At 28.7% G+C, this 17,777-nt stretch overlaps 5 protein-coding genes across 5 annotated transcripts; all 5 read right to left on the bottom strand.

Annotated features, from left to right (window-relative positions):
• Positions 1–751: 751 nt before the first annotated feature.
• Positions 752–1,372, bottom strand: LOC128951737 (cuticle protein 14-like). The gene is made up of 2 exons (XM_054297005.1): positions 1,270–1,372; positions 752–1,188 (listed from the first exon to the last, which is right to left on the bottom strand). Exons 1-2 carry the CDS (start codon positions 1,370–1,372, stop codon positions 752–754), a joined length of 540 nt encoding a protein of 179 aa, XP_054152980.1.
• A 1,333-nt stretch (positions 1,373–2,705) lies between these two features.
• LOC128951726 (GATA zinc finger domain-containing protein 14-like) lies at positions 2,706–4,302 on the bottom strand. The gene is made up of 3 exons (XM_054296993.1): positions 4,178–4,302; positions 3,227–3,282; positions 2,706–3,109 (listed from the first exon to the last, which is right to left on the bottom strand). Exons 1-3 carry the CDS (start codon positions 4,300–4,302, stop codon positions 2,706–2,708), a joined length of 585 nt encoding a protein of 194 aa, XP_054152968.1.
• Positions 4,303–5,987: 1,685 nt separating this feature from the next.
• On the bottom strand, positions 5,988–7,596 carry LOC128951718 (uncharacterized). The gene is made up of 5 exons (XM_054296981.1): positions 7,573–7,596; positions 7,263–7,494; positions 6,804–7,172; positions 6,429–6,700; positions 5,988–6,365 (listed from the first exon to the last, which is right to left on the bottom strand). The coding sequence occupies exons 2-5, from the start codon at positions 7,486–7,488 to the stop codon at positions 5,988–5,990; spliced, it is 1,245 nt and encodes a 414-aa protein (XP_054152956.1). The 5' UTR covers positions 7,489–7,494; positions 7,573–7,596.
• Positions 7,597–8,087: 491 nt separating this feature from the next.
• On the bottom strand, positions 8,088–8,738 carry LOC128951709 (probable serine/threonine-protein kinase clkA). The gene is made up of 2 exons (XM_054296969.1): positions 8,636–8,738; positions 8,088–8,557 (listed from the first exon to the last, which is right to left on the bottom strand). The coding sequence occupies exons 1-2, from the start codon at positions 8,736–8,738 to the stop codon at positions 8,088–8,090; spliced, it is 573 nt and encodes a 190-aa protein (XP_054152944.1).
• Positions 8,739–14,879: 6,141 nt separating this feature from the next.
• On the bottom strand, positions 14,880–17,083 carry LOC128952161 (uncharacterized). The gene is made up of 6 exons (XM_054297509.1): positions 16,949–17,083; positions 16,648–16,858; positions 16,428–16,534; positions 15,868–16,373; positions 15,692–15,813; positions 14,880–15,632 (listed from the first exon to the last, which is right to left on the bottom strand). Exons 1-6 carry the CDS (start codon positions 17,072–17,074, stop codon positions 14,959–14,961), a joined length of 1,746 nt encoding a protein of 581 aa, XP_054153484.1. The 5' UTR covers positions 17,075–17,083; the 3' UTR covers positions 14,880–14,958.
• Between the last annotated feature and the right edge of the window lie 694 nt (positions 17,084–17,777).

Raw genomic sequence — 17,777 nt, 5'->3', positions numbered from 1 at the left:
ATTTTTTATATATTTACAAAACTATTGTTTGTTTTTTATTATTAATTTTGATTAATATTATTTTTTATGACTTGTCTTTTACACATTGATGTTATTGCACAAAATTTTTAAACATATTTTTTCACCACAATTTTATTCATTCATTTTTTTATTTGATAAACACAAACAAACATTTCATTATATAATTGATTCCTATTTTTAAATTAAATTAATTATTATTTTTTTTGTGTAACGAATTTCCTATTTAACGAATATTCCTAAATATTGATGTATTATTCTAAATGAATTGTTATATATTTTTATTATGCAATTCATTGAACTATTTTGTATTCAATAGTATTTTTTAATGATGAATATTTTGATATTTTTTTATCAAATGATATAACAATGATACTGTATTAATATATGCTAATATATTTATATACCGTAGATGTCATAATTATTATTTTTTAATTTGTATTTTGATATGCAGTATATATATATATATTATAATAACCGTTATTGGTATATTTTCGTAACAACTTATAAATTGTACTAATATTTTATTACAAATAAATGTAATAAAATGATATATTTTATATCGTACAACACATATCTATAAATAAATTTTATTAAGCTTATTTTTGTATATATCGTACCATTATGAATTAATGCAGTTATTTATACTTAATATTTTATTTTAATATTGATTTTATTTACAAAATTAATAATTTAAAGTTAGTATCAGTTATAATTATTGCAATTTAATAATTTAAAAGTTTATCATAGGTCCTTGACCATCAATGTTATTATTATTGTTATTATTTAAACCCATACCCTGGCCATCATAATTATTATCATTGTCCAAATATGCCTGAGCGCTATAACCATTAAGATTGTTATTATTATTGTTGTAATCATTATGGCTCTGATGATAGGTATGTTGATTGTCGTTATTATAGCCGTGAGTGTTGTCTACACCGTTATAGATGGCATCGGCAGCGTCCTGATGACCAGTTCCCGGCTCATTGGTATCGACATGTGCTCGAAATCCTTGTTTATCGGCCACATAGTGAACAGTGCGTTTGCCTCCCTTAGGAGTGTGCAAACTGTATGATCCGACAACACCTCCGTGTGGACCACCCTTTTCCTCTCGTGAATTTTCGCCGCCCTCCTTGTCCTTTATATTATAGCCAAACTTGTAATTTCCTTAAAAATATTATAAATTATTAATCATATTAATTATCAATTCAGCTATAGTTTTTAATTTAAAAATATTTTTATACAAACCATGGTTGTCCTGTAATCGGTGCGATGTCGAGTATCCGCTGTCATAGTGGGTGCCATTGATCGCCACAATAACTGCTAAGAGACACAAACTTTTTGACAACATTTTTGTTTGACAATTGATTTTTAAAGTGTAATAAATAAAATCAAATATTTTGCAAATGAAATGCAACTAATAAATAAAAAAAAGTAAAAGTGTTTGCTTTTATACCATTTTTTGTTGTTGTCTAAAATTGTTATCTTTTAAGACAAAGTTAAAAATTATGTTAATATTCATATATTATGTTTAGTAGTAAATTGTTTTGATGTAGATATCGATAAAAATTATCATTTATAATTTTTAGTCTATGTGATAATTAGTAAAGTTTTGACAACATATTATTATATTAATTAATAGGTTATTTTAATTTAAATAAACATTTCATTATATAATTGATTTTTTTGTTATTAAATTAATTAAACGAATTTCCTATTTAGCGAATATTCCTAAATATTGATGTATTTTTTTTATTAAATATATAGTAAATTAAACTATTTTGTATTAATTGTTATTTTTTAATGACCAATATTTTAAAAAAAATTTATAAATTGATATAACAATAATACTTTATTAATATACTTTTAAATACTATACATGTCATAATAATAATTATTATTTGCATATTTATTATATAATTACCGGAATTTTCATATCTTTCAATCTATACTAAATTGTAAAAATATCTTATCACAAATAAGGGTAATAAAATTATTGTATATTTTATACCGCAAAACTTATATCTGTAAATAAATTTTATACATTTATATTACAAATTGTAATTTACAATAATTAATTACTTAATTATTTTGCATTTATCAGTTTATTTATATTTTTTTGTGTATAATTAATCCACTCTATAAATTAATATAGTTATTTATAATTTATTTTATTTTAATTATGATTTTATTTGCAGAATTTAAAAATTAATTTAATAATATTTTTAATTTAAATAATTTGGTATTAATTACTATATTTGAGTTAAACTAAATTTATTGTATATTAAACTAGAGTATAATATAATATTATAGGGTATTAATAAAATATTTACTGTTTAATAATATTATTATTTAGTTTTATAAATAAAATTTAATGCATTTCTATACAATTATCGACAAAAATTGTTTATATGATTTCATAAAAAACTTTAATTAGTATAAATTTAACAATAATTCATACATTAAAGTTAATTGTATATAAATTACTATTAATTTAAATTTTGTTTTATTTAATCGACAAATTTTTACACTATAATTATTAGCATAATTTTTTTTGAGTATTTTATAACATTGTATTTTTAAATAATTTTAATCTATACTTTTATTTGCAACTAAATAAATTATTACAATAATGTGTAACAATATTGTTAGTAATAATTTTAATGTTAACAATTTTTGATAATTTATAAATTGATTAATGTTTCTTGATTATCATAGTTATTATTATTATTTAAGCCATGAGCCTGGTCATCATAATTATTGTTATCATTGTCCAAATATGCCTGAGCACTATAATCATTATGGCTCTGATGATAGTTATGTTGATTGTCATTATTATAGCCGTGAGTGTTGTCTACACCGTTATAGATGGCATCGGCGGCGTCCTGATGACCAGTTCCCGGCTCATTGGTATCGACATGTGCTCGAAATCCTTGTTTATCGGCCACATAGTGAACAATGCGTTTGCCTCCCTTAGGAGTGTGCAAACTGTATGATCCGACAACACCTCCGTGTGGACCACCCTTTTCCTCTCGTGAATTTTCGCCGCCCTCCTTGTCCTTTATATTATAGCCAAACTTGTAATTTCCTTAAATATATATATAAATTATTAATCACCATTATTTATCAAAAACAGTCATTGTTTTTAATGTAAAAATATGGCATAATATATTATTTATAATATATATATATATATAATACAAACCATGGTTGTCCTGTAATCGGTGCGATATCGAATATCCGCTGTCATAGTGGGTGCCACTGATGGCCACAATAACCGACAAAAGGTATAAACTTTTTGAAAACATTTTTTGTTTGTTTGACAATTGATTTTAAGTGTAATAGAAATACAGTTAATAAGTAATATTAAATATTTTGCAAATGAAATGCAACTAATAAACAAAAAAAGTAAAAGTGTTTGCTTTTATACTATTTTTTTAATCTAAAATTGTTATCGTTTAAGACAAAGTAAAAAATTAATATATATTGTATCGATTTGTAAATTTTGTTATATTTTATTATTATTATTATTATTATTATTATTATTATTATTATTATTATTATTATTATTATTATTATAGTATTTTGTTTTAAATCACATTTTTACAAATAGATAAATATTATAATTTATATAAAAATATTTTATTTTTGTTTAATTGCTAATTAGTTTTAATCTATAAATTTTGTATATACAGTATAATAATTATAATATTGTTAATAAAACTAATAAAAAACAACAAAAAGTTGTTTAATTGCTCTAATTTATATTGTATTTAGACACTAATTAAATTTTTAAACAATCTCATCTATTTATGTAAAATCTATTTAATGTCAATTTATAAAATAACAATTTATACATTAAATTTACTAATATAAACAATTCAATTAAAATTATTTACAATTATTTTTTTCAAATTAATTTTAATTTTATTTTATAATATATACAGTATGTAAGTATAATAAAAAATAATATAAAAAAACAGTATAACAAGAAAGTTAATAAAAAATAAATCAAATAAATAGTATATTGAATAAATCATTTTGAAATAAATCATTTAATATTAAATAAAAAAATCATTTTGTTTTCATATCAATGGTCGGCGGCGGACATCGGAGGATGAGACTCAACCAGAGTTTGATCACTACCAACACAAACAAAATAACAATAAAAATGATGGCCGTCTGTGTCAGTGTCTCGTATATGGCATCACTGGTGACACCGATTGTGCTGAAGATGTTGACTACTTCTTCACCGATATCGTCGTCGACTACATCATTCATCTAGTAGTGGTCATCGCCGGGTATGTACTCCTCGATTACCGATCGTTTTAGTGTCTGTTTGTCTTTGACATTGTTTACACTATCGTTAATACAGCCGAAAAATGTCCTCAGATTGTGAACATCGACCCGATGTTTGTTGTCGTAAATAAATAAATTATATAAAATACTATTAATTTAAATTTTGTTTTATTTAATCGACAAATTTTTACAGTATAATAATTAGCATAACAAATTTTTTGTTTTTGAGTATTTTAAAACATGATATTTTTTTAAATAATTTTTTAATCTGTACTTTTATTTAAACTAAATAACTACTAAAAACAACTAAATAAATTATTACAATATTGTGTAACAATTTTGTTAGTAATAATTTATACAATTTTTGATAATTTATAAATTGATTAATGTTTCTTGATTATCATAGTTATTATTATTATTTAAACCCTGAGCCTGGTCATCATAATTATTGTTATCATTGTCCAAATATGCCTGAGCACTATAATGATTAAGATTGATATAATTATTATTATTGTTGTCGTTGTTACTGTTGTAATCATTATGGCTCTGATGATAGTTATGTTGATTGTCATTATTATAGCCGTGAGTGTTGTCTACACCGTTATAGATGGCATCGGCGGCGTCCTGATGACCAGTTCCCGGCTCATTGGTATCGACATGTGCTCGAAATCCTTGTTTATCGGCCACATAGTGAACAATGCGTTTGCCTCCCTTAGGAGTGTGCAAACTGTATGATCCGACAACACCTCCGTGTGGACCACCCTTTTCCTCTCGTGAATTTTCGCCGCCCTCCTTGTCCTTTATATTATAGCCAAACTTGTAATTTCCTTAAATATATATATAAATTATTAATCACCATTATTTATCAAAAACAGTCATTGTTTTTAATGTAAAAATATGGCATAATATATTATTTATAATATATATATATATATATATATATAATATATATATATAATACAAACCATGGTTGTCCTGTAATCGGTGCGATGTCGAATATCCGCTGTCATAGTGGGTGCCACTGATGGCCACAATAACCGACAAAAGGTATAAACTTTTTGAAAACATTTTTTGTTTGTTTGACAATTGATTTTAAGTGTAATAGAAATACAGTTAATAAGTAATATTAAATATTTTGCAAATGAAATGCAACTAATAAACAAAAAAAGTAAAAGTGTTTGCTTTTATACTATTTTTTTAATCTAAAATTGTTATCGTTTAAGACAAAGTAAAAAATTAATATATATTGTATCGATTTGTAAATTTTGTTATATTTTATTATTATTATTATTATTATTATTATTATTATTATTATTATTATTATTATTATTATTATTATTATTATTATTATTATTATTATTATTATTATTATTATTATTATTATAGTATTTTGTTTTAAATCACATTTTTACAAATAGATAAATATTATAATTTATATAAAAATATTTATACATTAAATTTACTAATATAAACAAATCAATTAAAATTATTTACAATTATTTTTTTCAAATTAATTTTAATTTTACTTTAAAATACAGTATATATATATTAATAAAAAAAATAATATAAAGAAAAACTTAGTATAACAAGAAAGTTAACTAAAACTATAAATAATAAATCAAATAAATAGTATACATTGAATAAATCATTTAATATTTTTAAAAAAATCATTTTGTTTTCATATCAATGGTCGGCGGCGGACATCGGAGGGTGTGTCTCAACCAGACTCTGATCACTACCAACACAAACAAAATAACAGTAAAAATGATGGCCGTCTGTGTCAGTGTCTCGTATATGGCATCACTGGTGACACCGATTGTGCCGAAGATGTTGACTACTTCTTCGCCGATGTCGTTGTCGTCGTCATCGACCACATCATTCATCCAGTAGTGGTCATCGCCGGGTATGTACTCCTCGATTACCGATCGTTTTAGTGTCTGTTTGTCTTTGACATTGTTTACACTATCGTTAATACATCCGAAAAATGTCCTCAGATTGTGAACATCGACCCGATGTTTGTTGTCGTTGTCGGTGTACGAGTAATACTGTTGATAAATAAATATAAAAATTTATTCATTATTTATTAAAAACAGTTTATACAAACTGACCAACGATTGAATTTCAATCATCTCCTGATCTTCGCTGGTCTCCATAGTGTACACCTGATCCTCGTAGACCCGTGAAGTGTATAGTATACGTCCGACAGCGTACGACTGGCCCCTATAGGCAAACATACCTATAAGATTGCCGGTAAAACATTTGCCGAGTCGCCAGTAAGCCTCCCAGTCCTGGTCTTTAACTTTAGGCCATTCGCGGATATCGTGAATCATTTTTTTCATATTTAAATGTGTTATACAATAGTATTTGTTGTATTTTATTCCTATTTATTGTTTGAACAAAAGGAAGAGAGGACAGGTATGTAAACCGATTATTGTTGTAAACTATAAGTTAGATATTGAAAGTGCAACCAAAAAAAAACAAACCCATATATAGGATGTCCAGTAGGTTGTCGTACAGTGCACTGACAATCTCACGTTTTGTCGGATCACTGCCGATACCGAAAAAGCGGTCGACACGCGGCAAAAATCCGTGTTTTTCTCGTAAATCTTGTCGTTTCTTAAAACCTAACGGATTGACTAATTCGTCATCTGTTTCGATGATATAACGATAGTAAAAGGGAACGGCATGTGTCCGGTCAAACATAATGGTTAGTCGATCCCAGGCCTGTGTCGATCGGAAACATGTTTTGTTAAAGTCATCCGCATGTGTCAGACAACTGATTCCCTGAAACGAAAAGCCATTGAACAGTAGTTTTTCGTCCGAATATTTCCCATCAGTTTTGGCCACATTTTCTGTTAATTTAGTTAATTAATTATTTTTTGTTGTTGTTTGGATAAACACCTATTGTTATTAATAAACTGATTATTAGTAGCAATACTGACCTCCAAACCAATGTCTCGCATAGGCCAGCATCGAGTAGTCCCTGAGAAAAGCTCCCTGTCCTCCATCAATGCGATCGTCAAAAGTCCAGACTTCGCCGCAACGAATAAAATAGATGAGATGACCGACACTGAAGACACTGTCCAACGATTTGATGTCACAATACGGTAGACCTTGAGTTACGTTTGAAGCAATTATAGTCAAAATAATGGCAATCAATAGTAGCATAATTTGCTAAATACAGTAATAATAATAATTATTATAATAATAGTTCACCAAATTTTATGTCAATTATGAATATTTAGTGCACACCTTATAGTAACTTATATATGATTTTATGTTATTTATAATATATTCAAAATATAAAAATTAAATGTATTAATTAAAATAATTTAAATTTTATTTAATCAATTGTTGTTGGGGCGAGACAATTGCAATTACCGATAGTTTCAATTATATATTTAATATAGAAAATTACATTTTAATAAATAATAAATTTTAATATACAGTAGAAAATCTATTAATGTAGTAATAATAGTAAAAATAATTGGAAAAAATTTAATACAATAAATTTTTACCGCTTGAATTAATTAGAATTATTAGTAGCATATATTGATCATAAATTTTTAGTTTATTTCGTTTGTTTTTTTTTAATAAATATTTTAATACACAGTTTTTAATAATAATAATAACAAAATGTTTTTAATCTTATACTTTTATTTTAAAATAAATAAATAAATCAATACACTATTAGTTTAGTTAGTCAGTCATTAGACTATTACCGTAATGTCATTATAATTGTTAACAATATAATCAATTTGGATAATTTAGAAGTTGATCAAAGGTCCTTGGCCATCATAGTTATTATTATTATTATTATTGTTGTTGTTGTTATTGTTCAAGTTTCTACCCTGGCCATTATAATTATTGTTACCATTTCCAAGGTATGCCTGAGCACTATAACCATTAAAATTGTTATTATTATTATTGTTGTTGTAATCATTATGGCTCTGATGTTGATTGTATGTATGTTGATTGCCGTTATTATAGCCGTGAGTGTTGTCTACACCGTTATAGATGGCATCGGCGGCGTCCTGATGACCAGTTCCCGGCTCATTGGTATCGACATGTGCTCGAAATCCTTGTTTATCGGCCACATAGTGAACAGTACGTTTGCCACCCTTAGGAGTATACAGACTGTATGATCCGACAACACCTCCGTGTGGACCACCCTTTTCCTCTCGTGAATTTTCGCCGCCCTCCTTGTCCTTTATATTATAGCCAAACTTGTAATTTCCTTAAAAATATTATAAATTATTAAAAACTTTTAAATGTAAAAATATGGCATAATTTTATATATACAGTATATACAAACCATGATTGTCTTGTTGTCGGTGCGATGTCGAGTATCCGCCGTCATAGTGGGTGCCACTGATGGCCACAATAACAGCTAAGAGACACAAACATTTTGACAACATTTTTGTTTTTTTTATGTATAATACAAATAAATAAATCAATCAAATGAAATATTAAGCAAATGAAATGCAACTGATAAATAAAAAAAGTAAAAGTATTTGCTTTTTATACTATTTTTTTGTCGAAAAAATTTATTTTCGTTTAAGTTAAAAGTTATGTAAATATAATGTATTATAATTAATGTTGTTTGTGTTGTAAAAATCGATAAAAATTATCATTCATACACTTTAGTCTAATTGCTAATTAGTAAAGTTTTGACAACTTATTATTGTTATTTTTTTAAATAATAAATTATTTTAATTTAAAAAGAAATAATTAATAATTTTAAAAATAAGTTATTATTTATTTCAAGAGCTATTATCAAATTTGGTTTATAAATTAAGTGAAAAAGTTATATATTTTGATATATTATTTTTTTTTTAAATTTTGTAGTTTTTCTAACAAAATATGTTAATTATTTTTTTTTATTACTATAATTGTTATCTAATTAACATTTTAACGGATATTTTTGTTGTTAAGTTTCATACCACCAAAGTGTTGGTTACTAATTAAACACAATTACATTTAATAAATATTTAAACAAAATATAAAAATAACAAGACTGTGATATCGCAAACATAATAAAATTGTTTACAAACATGTGTTCATAAGTTTTTAATAAACTTTGTTTTGAAAAAGTACTAATAATTTGTTTTTGTATTTAAATATCGTGTGTACTGTCTATATATATAGTATTTTATTTATATTAAAAAATTTTGATTCAATATTTAGTTAGTTTAATTAATGAATTTTTATTTAAATTATTTATGTATGTAAAATAATAAATTATTTTATATCATTTAGATTATATTTAAATAAATTTTGTTTTTAAATAACAAAAATATGAATTAATAGCATTTGAGAAGCTAATCAACTGTAAAGTCAATGACAATAACTTAATAATAACTTTTTCATCAAAAATTACTTATATATTGATATATTAAGATTGAATTAAAATGCAATGAAAAACTAATTGCAATTATCTTTTATTAATTTTTAAAAAATTTAATTAACTAATTAATCACTAAAAAAATAAATTTTTCTATATATATAAAATATAAATTTAGATAAATATTATATTAGTAATATTGAAAAATTAGTTATAATAATAAAAATAATTGGTAACTATTAATAAAATATATTACAATATTAAATATTATTTTTTAACACATTGTTTTATACTCTCGTGATTTTGAAAAACTATATTTAAAATTTGATTTTTACAGTATATCAACAGTTAATCAGCAAAATTAAATAATTGTATATTTGTATAAACAACTAAAAAAATGTCAGATACCGGTGCGATACGAAATTTATATCCAAAACCGAGAGCAGTATCCTATAGTACGGGTAGACGAGTGTTAATGTTGAGAAACAGCCAAACAGTTGATCCATACAAGCAAACCGATGACCAAAATATAGATCCGATAGCACCGGTATTTGGTACACAACAGCCCAGAGAACTGACTACCGATGCTATGGTCAATCGTACAGTAGTTTTGCCACAATTACCCGCGAGTTTCATGGCCGGTGCTGTCATTGGGTGGACAGAAGAAGAGCAAAACAATACACTGGTTCTGGTGTTGTTAGATATTGCGATTGTCAGCACCGGATTTCGCAACATTGAAGTAATAACACTGTATAGGGACTCAATATTTCCCGTTTTAATGACATGGGATTGTCAGCCAATGGATACAAAACCAGACAGATATGGAAACGGTATTTATTTGGGAATATTGAAAAGCAAAGAAAAACAACGTTTCCAACGAACCGTTAGATTTATCGACTATAAAAATTTAAAGTCGACACCTGTAGTTACCTGTAGTACCTATGCGGCCTCACTCTACCTAAGCGTGTGTAGTAGCCGTACCGATAAGACTAAGGTCAATAATCATCGCTATATTACACGTATTATCGACACGTATCGACAGTCGCATAGTGTATGCGGTCTGTACGCCCCCTATAACATGCCAATAGGCGAACGTATAGCACTGGATTGTACTGATGATCCGATTGATATGTGTATCGGGCCTTCGCAGTCAAATCGCTATCTATTTCTAGTGGCCAACGACGCCCTATTGGCGGTCACCGAATCGGGTTCCGACAAATCGTTTTTTACATCGTTACTCAAAACTGATAGCTTCTGTATCATTGAGGGCAATGCAAATATTTCAACCGGAATTAATAAGGAGTTTAAAAAACTTTACCCAAAACCAGCCGTTTATTCATATTATCAACTGCTGGTTATTGTTGCCGAAGGTGTCAATGATCTACAAATCAGTCGAAAAGATTACAGTAAAGTTGTCAACAAAACCATTACATTTGTGACCGGCTTTATCCGTGTGTCCGACTTGTCCACCAATGTTGCCACTCTAGATTGGGCTCAGGTATGCGATGATTTACTACCAATTAGCATAGCCTTACCGGCCAGATTTAGCCAACACATGCCATTGTCGGCCATTACCGACGCACTAATTATTGAACACAAATACAAAATGGAAGGATTCTTACTGTTCTCTCTTACAGACAATTATAAAACCGACAAAATTTTTATCGATTTCTTCAATGTCTGGATCTGTTTGGATGATAGCCAACACTCCGATCCCAGTACTATCTATCAGTTTGTGTTGAATGCAGAAATTCGCTACAATAGAGACAATGATGGCAGACATTTAGGCCGTCCGGTCATCAATCTGCACAATACCAGTGTGTTTCAAGTGATGCAACTGACCGGCGAACAGGAAAACAAATGGAGAGCAGACGGCAGGTTTGAGTCGCCGTTATTTAGATATAAAAACAATTACCAAAACATTTATTTGCCAAAAATCAATGAAACAACATTAGATCAATTTCGTAATGTCGGTCCCAATTTGGTATTGCGTTACAACCGTATCGTTGAAAATGGTCTCATATTTCCTGACCGGCAGCTCATCCAACAGCCGTATGGTCCAAAAAAAATTTAATAGTTTTTAATTAATAAAAATGTTTGTAATATATAATACAAATAATATATATACTGTATATAGTATTCAACTAAACAAAAAATTCACTTAATATAAAACAAAATTTAAATTTAACAAAAACAATAAACATTTAACAACAAATTAAAACTAAAAACAATTCAATTAAAATATTTACCACTAATTAATAAATTAAAAATTAAACTAAAACCATAAAATTAAACATAACACAAAAGAAAAAATAAATGTCAAATAAAAAAGTAGATGAAAAATAAATTAGTTATTAAAACAATAATATTTATAACATTAAATAGTATAATAAAAATATATTATTACTTATTTATATCTTATTATAATTGCAATCAAAAAAATAGTTATTCCAAAATTTCAATTTTATTGTTATATGAATAGATAAAAATCAATATTTTAAAACAACAACTTGTTTTTTAAAAAATAAATAAATATTATTTATCTATTTGCGCAAACAAATTGTTTAATTAGCACTTAAAATCTTTTATATGGTATCAATTATATTTTTATTATAATAGGTAGAGTTTAGTCGATATCCCTATCAATTGAATTAAACCTAACAATCCTAACCCCCATATAACACTCGCATATCTAAACCTAAACTTATCTAAACTATACTGTAATATACAGTTATTTATTTTTCAATTTAAATAATCGCTAAATAATTGTTATAGCATTTCAATGAGTGAATATGTGTGCAAATTATGAAAAATCACACGCAATGCCATACGGTTTACTTGAGATCGGTATGTAAGTGATATCTCATCGATAAATATTACGTCGGCTTTCAATTGCCGTTCTTTAGTGGCCACAAACTCTTTCAATGTCTGTCCAGTAACTACAGTATGTTATGTAATGTAAACATTATTTAAAGCGAAGCCCCAAAAGTAACTAAAGACTAGTATTTTTTTTTGAAACGTATTGTTTAATACTCTCGTGATTTAAATTTAAAAATCTGATTTTACAGTATATCAACAGTTAATCAGCAAATTAAACAATTTATTTGTATAAACAGCTAAAAAAAATGTCAGATACCGGTGCGATACGAGATTTATATCCAAAACCGAGAGCAGTATCCTATAGTACGGGTAGACCAGTGTTAATGTTGAGAGACAGCCAAACAGTTGATCCATACAAGCAAACCTACGATCAAAATATAGATCCGGTGGCACCGGTATTTGGTACACAACAGCCCAGAGAACTGACTACCGATGCTATGATCAATCGTACAGTAGTTTTGCCACAATTAGCCGCTAATTTCGTGGCCGGTGCTGTCATTGGTTGGACAGAAGAGCAAAACAATACACTGGTTCTGGTGTTGTTAGACATTGCGAGTGTCAGCTCTGGATTTCGCAACATTGAAATGATAACACTGTATAGGGACTCAATATTTCCTGTATTAATGACATCGGATTGCCTACCGATTAACACAACACCAAGCAGTTATCGAAACGGTATTTATTTGGAATTATTGATCAGTAAAGAAAAACAACGTTCCCAACGAACCGTTAGATTTATCGACTATAAAGATATAGCGGCTCCTGTAGTTACCTGTAGTACCTATGCGGCCTCACTCTACTTAAGCGTGTGTAGTAGCCGTACCGATAAGACTAAGGTCAATATTCATCGCTATATTGCACGTGTTATCGACATGTATCGACAGTCACATAGTGTGTGCGGTCTGTACGCCCCCTATAATATGCCAATAGGCGAACGTATAGCTCAGGATTGTACTGATGATCCGACTGGCGTAAGCACTGGGCCTTCGCTGTCAAATCGGTATGTATTTCTAGTGGCCAACGACGCCCTATTGGCGGTCACAGAATTTGGTTCAGACAAATCGTTTTTTACATCCTTACTCAAAACGGACAGCTTCTGTATATGTGAGGGAACTATAAGCATTGCTACGGGAATTAAGGACGAGTTTAAAAACCTTGTCCCAAAATCATCGTTTTATCCCTACTATCAGCTTCTGGTTATTGTTGCCGAAGGTGTCAATGATATACAAATCAGTCGAAGAGATTTAACTAAAGATGTCGGCAAAACCATGACATTCGTATCCGGCTATTTCCGTTTGTCCGACTTGTCCACCAATATTGTCTCTATGGATTGGGCACAGGTATGCCAGGATGTGGAGCCACATGGAATAGTCTTACCGGCCACAGTTTGTCCACTGATGCCACTGACGGCCATTACTGACGCACTGATTATTGGACACAAAAACAAACAGGACATCATCGGATATATACTGTTCTCGCTTACCGACAATTATATAACCGACAAAAATTTTGTCGATTTCTACAACGTATTCATCTGTTTGGATGATAGCCGATACTCGGATCCCAATACTATCTATCAGTATATGCTAACCGCCGAAATCCGCTACAACTTCGACAGGGATGGCAAACATTTGGGTCGACCTTTTATCTATCTCTACGATACAAATCATCCGATATTTCCGATACCCCAACTGACCAGCAAACAGGATTACAAGTGGAAAGCCGGCGGCAAGTTTTCGTTACCGGCATTTAAATTTAAAAACAACTACCAAAACATTTATTTGCCTCAAATCAATCAAAAAGTATTAAAACAATTTCATAACGTCGGCCCTAATCTGGTGTTACGTTACAACAGAATCAATGAAAATGGTATCATATTTCCCGACCCGAAGCTCACCAAACCATTTGGTCAAAAGAAATAGCCTATCAATTGATTTGTTTTATTGATTGACAAATTGATTAATTGTTTGTTTATTTGTTGACAATTTTGTTTTAGTATTCATATTTTCAATTATAATTATATACAGTATTAATAGGTATACAAATATTAATAATATATGATATATTATAAATAAAATATAGTAATCAACTAAAAAAATAAATATTTTTATTATTTAAATATTATATATATATACACACACATAAACAAATCAAACTTAAAAAAGATAATAACTTGTTTTTTAAAAATAATTATTTATCTCTTTTTGCTGCACAAATAATTGATTAGCAATTAAATCCTTTATATGGTATCAGTTATATATTTATTATATTTATAGTTTAGTCGATAGTCGAGTCCCTATCAATTGAATTACACCTTACAATCCCAACTCCTCCCCTCCTATTATTCGCATCCCTAAACTTCAATCTACACTATAATATATAGTTTTTTAAAAATTAAATAATTGCTAAAATTTTTATAGCATTTCAATGAGTGAATATGTGTGCAAATTATTATAAATCACACGCAATGCCATACGGTTTACTTGAGATCGGTATGTAAGTGGTATCTCATCGATAAATATTACGTCGCCTTTCAATTCCCGTCCCTTAGTGGCCACAAACTCTTTCAATGTCTGTCCAGTAACTACGGTATGTTTGTTGGCTAACTCGACAAAAGCGCAGCAAATTTGTCCGTCGGATTCCTGGCCACCACAAGTGTTGTCGACACCGATAACTACAGCCTCTTTGACGGCGTAATGTTGTTTGAATAGTCGCTCAATATTCTGTGGATTCACCACATCCTGGCCCTCGTAGATCAGTTCGTTGACTCTACACTCGACATACAACTGGCCATCGCTGTCGTAATAGCCGGCGTCGCCAGTCTTGTAGAAGCCGTCAATCGTAAAGGCGTTGCGCGTAACGACCGATAGATTACGAGTTTTATCGATAGTTTGGGCGCTTTTCACACAAATTTCGCCGATTTTGTTGGCCATTCGTGGCTTTTCCGTTTGCGGATGTATTACTTTAATCTGAACGCCGGGAACTGGATATCCGACACTAAAATAACTGGTCGGACAAACATAGACACATTCAGTGGCCATCACTCGCCACTTACACGATATGACTCCCGTTTCAGGCGTCCCGTAGACTAATAAAATATAATTACTGTCGATATTGTTAACACAAAAAAAACTAATTTACTATTACTTGATCTGAAATATTTTGGACACAATTTTTTGAACACTTCCTCAACGATACAGTCCGAGTGAGGCAATGGTGAACCAGTATGTAGTATATCAGTCAATGAGGAGAAATCAATACTGGATTTACTGATAAAAATAATAAATAACTAAATTTTTTTTAGTTATAATGTTTAACTATACCTATAATTATGAATATCCACATCGTTTCGCAACATATAAAGCAATTCCGATAAATCAATTGATGCACACGTTATACGATATTTGCCAACAAATCCCAGTGCTTTCTGACGGGTAAAGTAGCTATTGGTGAATGCAATTTTAGTGCCCGAAACTAATGTATGACAAAATAGTACGACACCCAAGTAGTCGGCAAAATGTTGGCCAACAATACAGTCGTCATCCGTAAGGGCCAGTATCTGCGAGTCGTGCAACTGTGAGGCCGATTGAATTAGATTGGCATTGGTTCTGATGATTGGTATCAATTGATTGGGTACACCGTCGCGGGTCTGTTTGACAAAATGCATACAACAGATATCAGTGGCCGCTACCGGCACCGGTATCGGAACCGGTTTGGTCAGTGAATCGGCTTCTGGTTTGTACTTATATCGCATGAATTGCATCAGAAAATTACAGTTTATCTGTTCGTAGACACAATCATCAGTATTACCATCGATGATGAACAGGTGCTGTCGGGAAAAATTATTATATATCTTCAGATCTCTTATACGGATAGGTCATACTTTTAATGTCGTCGATTCCTTCAACAGTGTCAGCGCTTGACGTGAATTGTCGGACAAACAGATAAGAAATTTGGCTGAACTTAGTTTTATGACTCTCCGGATGTCATCTATTATATTATATTTATCATTAATCATTTGAAGACATTACTGAAATTTTTGATTTTATAATTATATGACAATTATTGAATATTAATAACATTATTATTATTATTATTATTACTTAATGAATAATTAAGATCAATGGCCACATATGTGGCGCCCGAGACAATGGTAGCCAAAAAGGCAATCGAGTGGACATCACTATTGGGACACCAAAAGCAAACCGTATCGCCGATATTCAGGTCAAACTCGTTGATGAAAGCGTCGGCCAAACTGAGACATACTTCGTATAGCTCTTTGCCCGTCCATTGGCAGCCCGTCAGACAGTCGACCTGTTATTTGTTATTTTTGGGCGACGTTTACAATAAAACAAAAACAATTTATAATAATTTTTCATTGATTTTATTTAAAATATATTTTACGATCAGTTGTTTGTCTTTGTGTTGTAGTAGACGTCCCAACAAAAAGGTCGACAAATAGACATTGTTTTGAACTTCTTTGAGACTGAGCTTACTCTGGACTATACGATCACTGGTTATCTGAGCCATAATATTGGATTAACTGATTAATTGATTAAATAATTGTTTATTACATAAAATTAATTATTTTTATTTATTAGTATTTTCTAAAAAAAACTACTTATACTTTATATATAWAAACATTGAAATTTTGTTGTAAATTACTTAATATGGGAATTAGATTTTTTTTATATTTTTCATATTTATAAATGTATTAAAAAATAAAAGGAAACTACAATTTAATATATATATGCATTTTATTATTATTATTATTACTAAACTTTTATATCCGTTATTATTTTATACTATGTAATGAAATAATTTCCAACTATCTCTACAAAAATCATAATAAAATAATGTCATAAACTATGATTTATAACTTTATGTTTGACAGTGCAATACAACAATTTTTAATCATTTTTGTTTTTTAATATTTATCTTATATTATTTACAATAAATTGCAATTAGTCACAAAAGTATTTATACTGTATATACAGATTTAGATATATCCTAATAATTAAGATAAACGATGATTAATACTGTAAATGATGTTATATTTGGTTTTAACTAATTTAGTAGATTTCAATTGTTTGATCATTAATTAAATAAATATAACTATTAAATATAAAAAAAATAAATATTAAAATTTAAAATTATTTAATTTATATATATATATTAAAACATTTATAAACTTTTAATCAAAAATATTATAGTTTATGTCATAAATTTTGTT

Source organism: Oppia nitens, unplaced genomic scaffold (assembly GCF_028296485.1).
Source record: "Oppia nitens isolate AA-2021 unplaced genomic scaffold, nextdenovo-longstitch-racon4-pilon3 scaffold11_pilon_pilon_pilon, whole genome shotgun sequence".
Taxonomy (NCBI): domain Eukaryota; kingdom Metazoa; phylum Arthropoda; class Arachnida; order Sarcoptiformes; family Oppiidae; genus Oppia; species Oppia nitens.
This window is presented reverse-complemented; position numbering and strand designations above follow the sequence as displayed.

What these genes read in the sequence shown, in the direction of transcription:
- LOC128951726 (XM_054296993.1), bottom strand. Translation starts at nt 4,302, where the DNA reads ATGAATGATGTAGTCGACGACGATATCGGTGAAGAAGTAGTCAACATC. An exon ending in ATCATTTTTATTGTTATTTT is followed by an intron (nt 3,283 to 4,177) that starts GTTTGTGTTGGT and finishes TGTGGCCATCAG; the next exon opens with TGGCACCCACTATGACAGCG. An exon ending in CCGATTACAGGACAACCATG is followed by an intron (nt 3,110 to 3,226) that starts GTTTGTATTATA and finishes TATATATTTAAG; the next exon opens with GAAATTACAAGTTTGGCTAT.
- LOC128952161 (XM_054297509.1), bottom strand. Translation starts at nt 17,074, where the DNA reads ATGGCTCAGATAACCAGTGATCGTATAGTCCAGAGTAAGCTCAGTCTC. An exon ending in TGATCTTAATTATTCATTAA is followed by an intron (nt 16,535 to 16,647) that starts GTAATAATAATA and finishes ATAATATAATAG; the next exon opens with ATGACATCCGGAGAGTCATA. An exon ending in AGGAATCGACGACATTAAAA is followed by an intron (nt 16,374 to 16,427) that starts GTATGACCTATC and finishes TTTTCCCGACAG; the next exon opens with CACCTGTTCATCATCGATGG.
- LOC128951709 (XM_054296969.1), bottom strand. Translation starts at nt 8,738, where the DNA reads ATGTTGTCAAAATGTTTGTGTCTCTTAGCTGTTATTGTGGCCATCAGT. An exon ending in CCGACAACAAGACAATCATG is followed by an intron (nt 8,558 to 8,635) that starts GTTTGTATATAC and finishes AATATTTTTAAG; the next exon opens with GAAATTACAAGTTTGGCTAT.
- LOC128951737 (XM_054297005.1), bottom strand. Translation starts at nt 1,372, where the DNA reads ATGTTGTCAAAAAGTTTGTGTCTCTTAGCAGTTATTGTGGCGATCAAT. An exon ending in CCGATTACAGGACAACCATG is followed by an intron (nt 1,189 to 1,269) that starts GTTTGTATAAAA and finishes AATATTTTTAAG; the next exon opens with GAAATTACAAGTTTGGCTAT.
- LOC128951718 (XM_054296981.1), bottom strand. Translation starts at nt 7,488, where the DNA reads ATGCTACTATTGATTGCCATTATTTTGACTATAATTGCTTCAAACGTA. An exon ending in TGCGAGACATTGGTTTGGAG is followed by an intron (nt 7,173 to 7,262) that starts GTCAGTATTGCT and finishes CTAAATTAACAG; the next exon opens with AAAATGTGGCCAAAACTGAT. An exon ending in TGATTGAAATTCAATCGTTG is followed by an intron (nt 6,366 to 6,428) that starts GTCAGTTTGTAT and finishes ATTTATCAACAG; the next exon opens with TATTACTCGTACACCGACAA.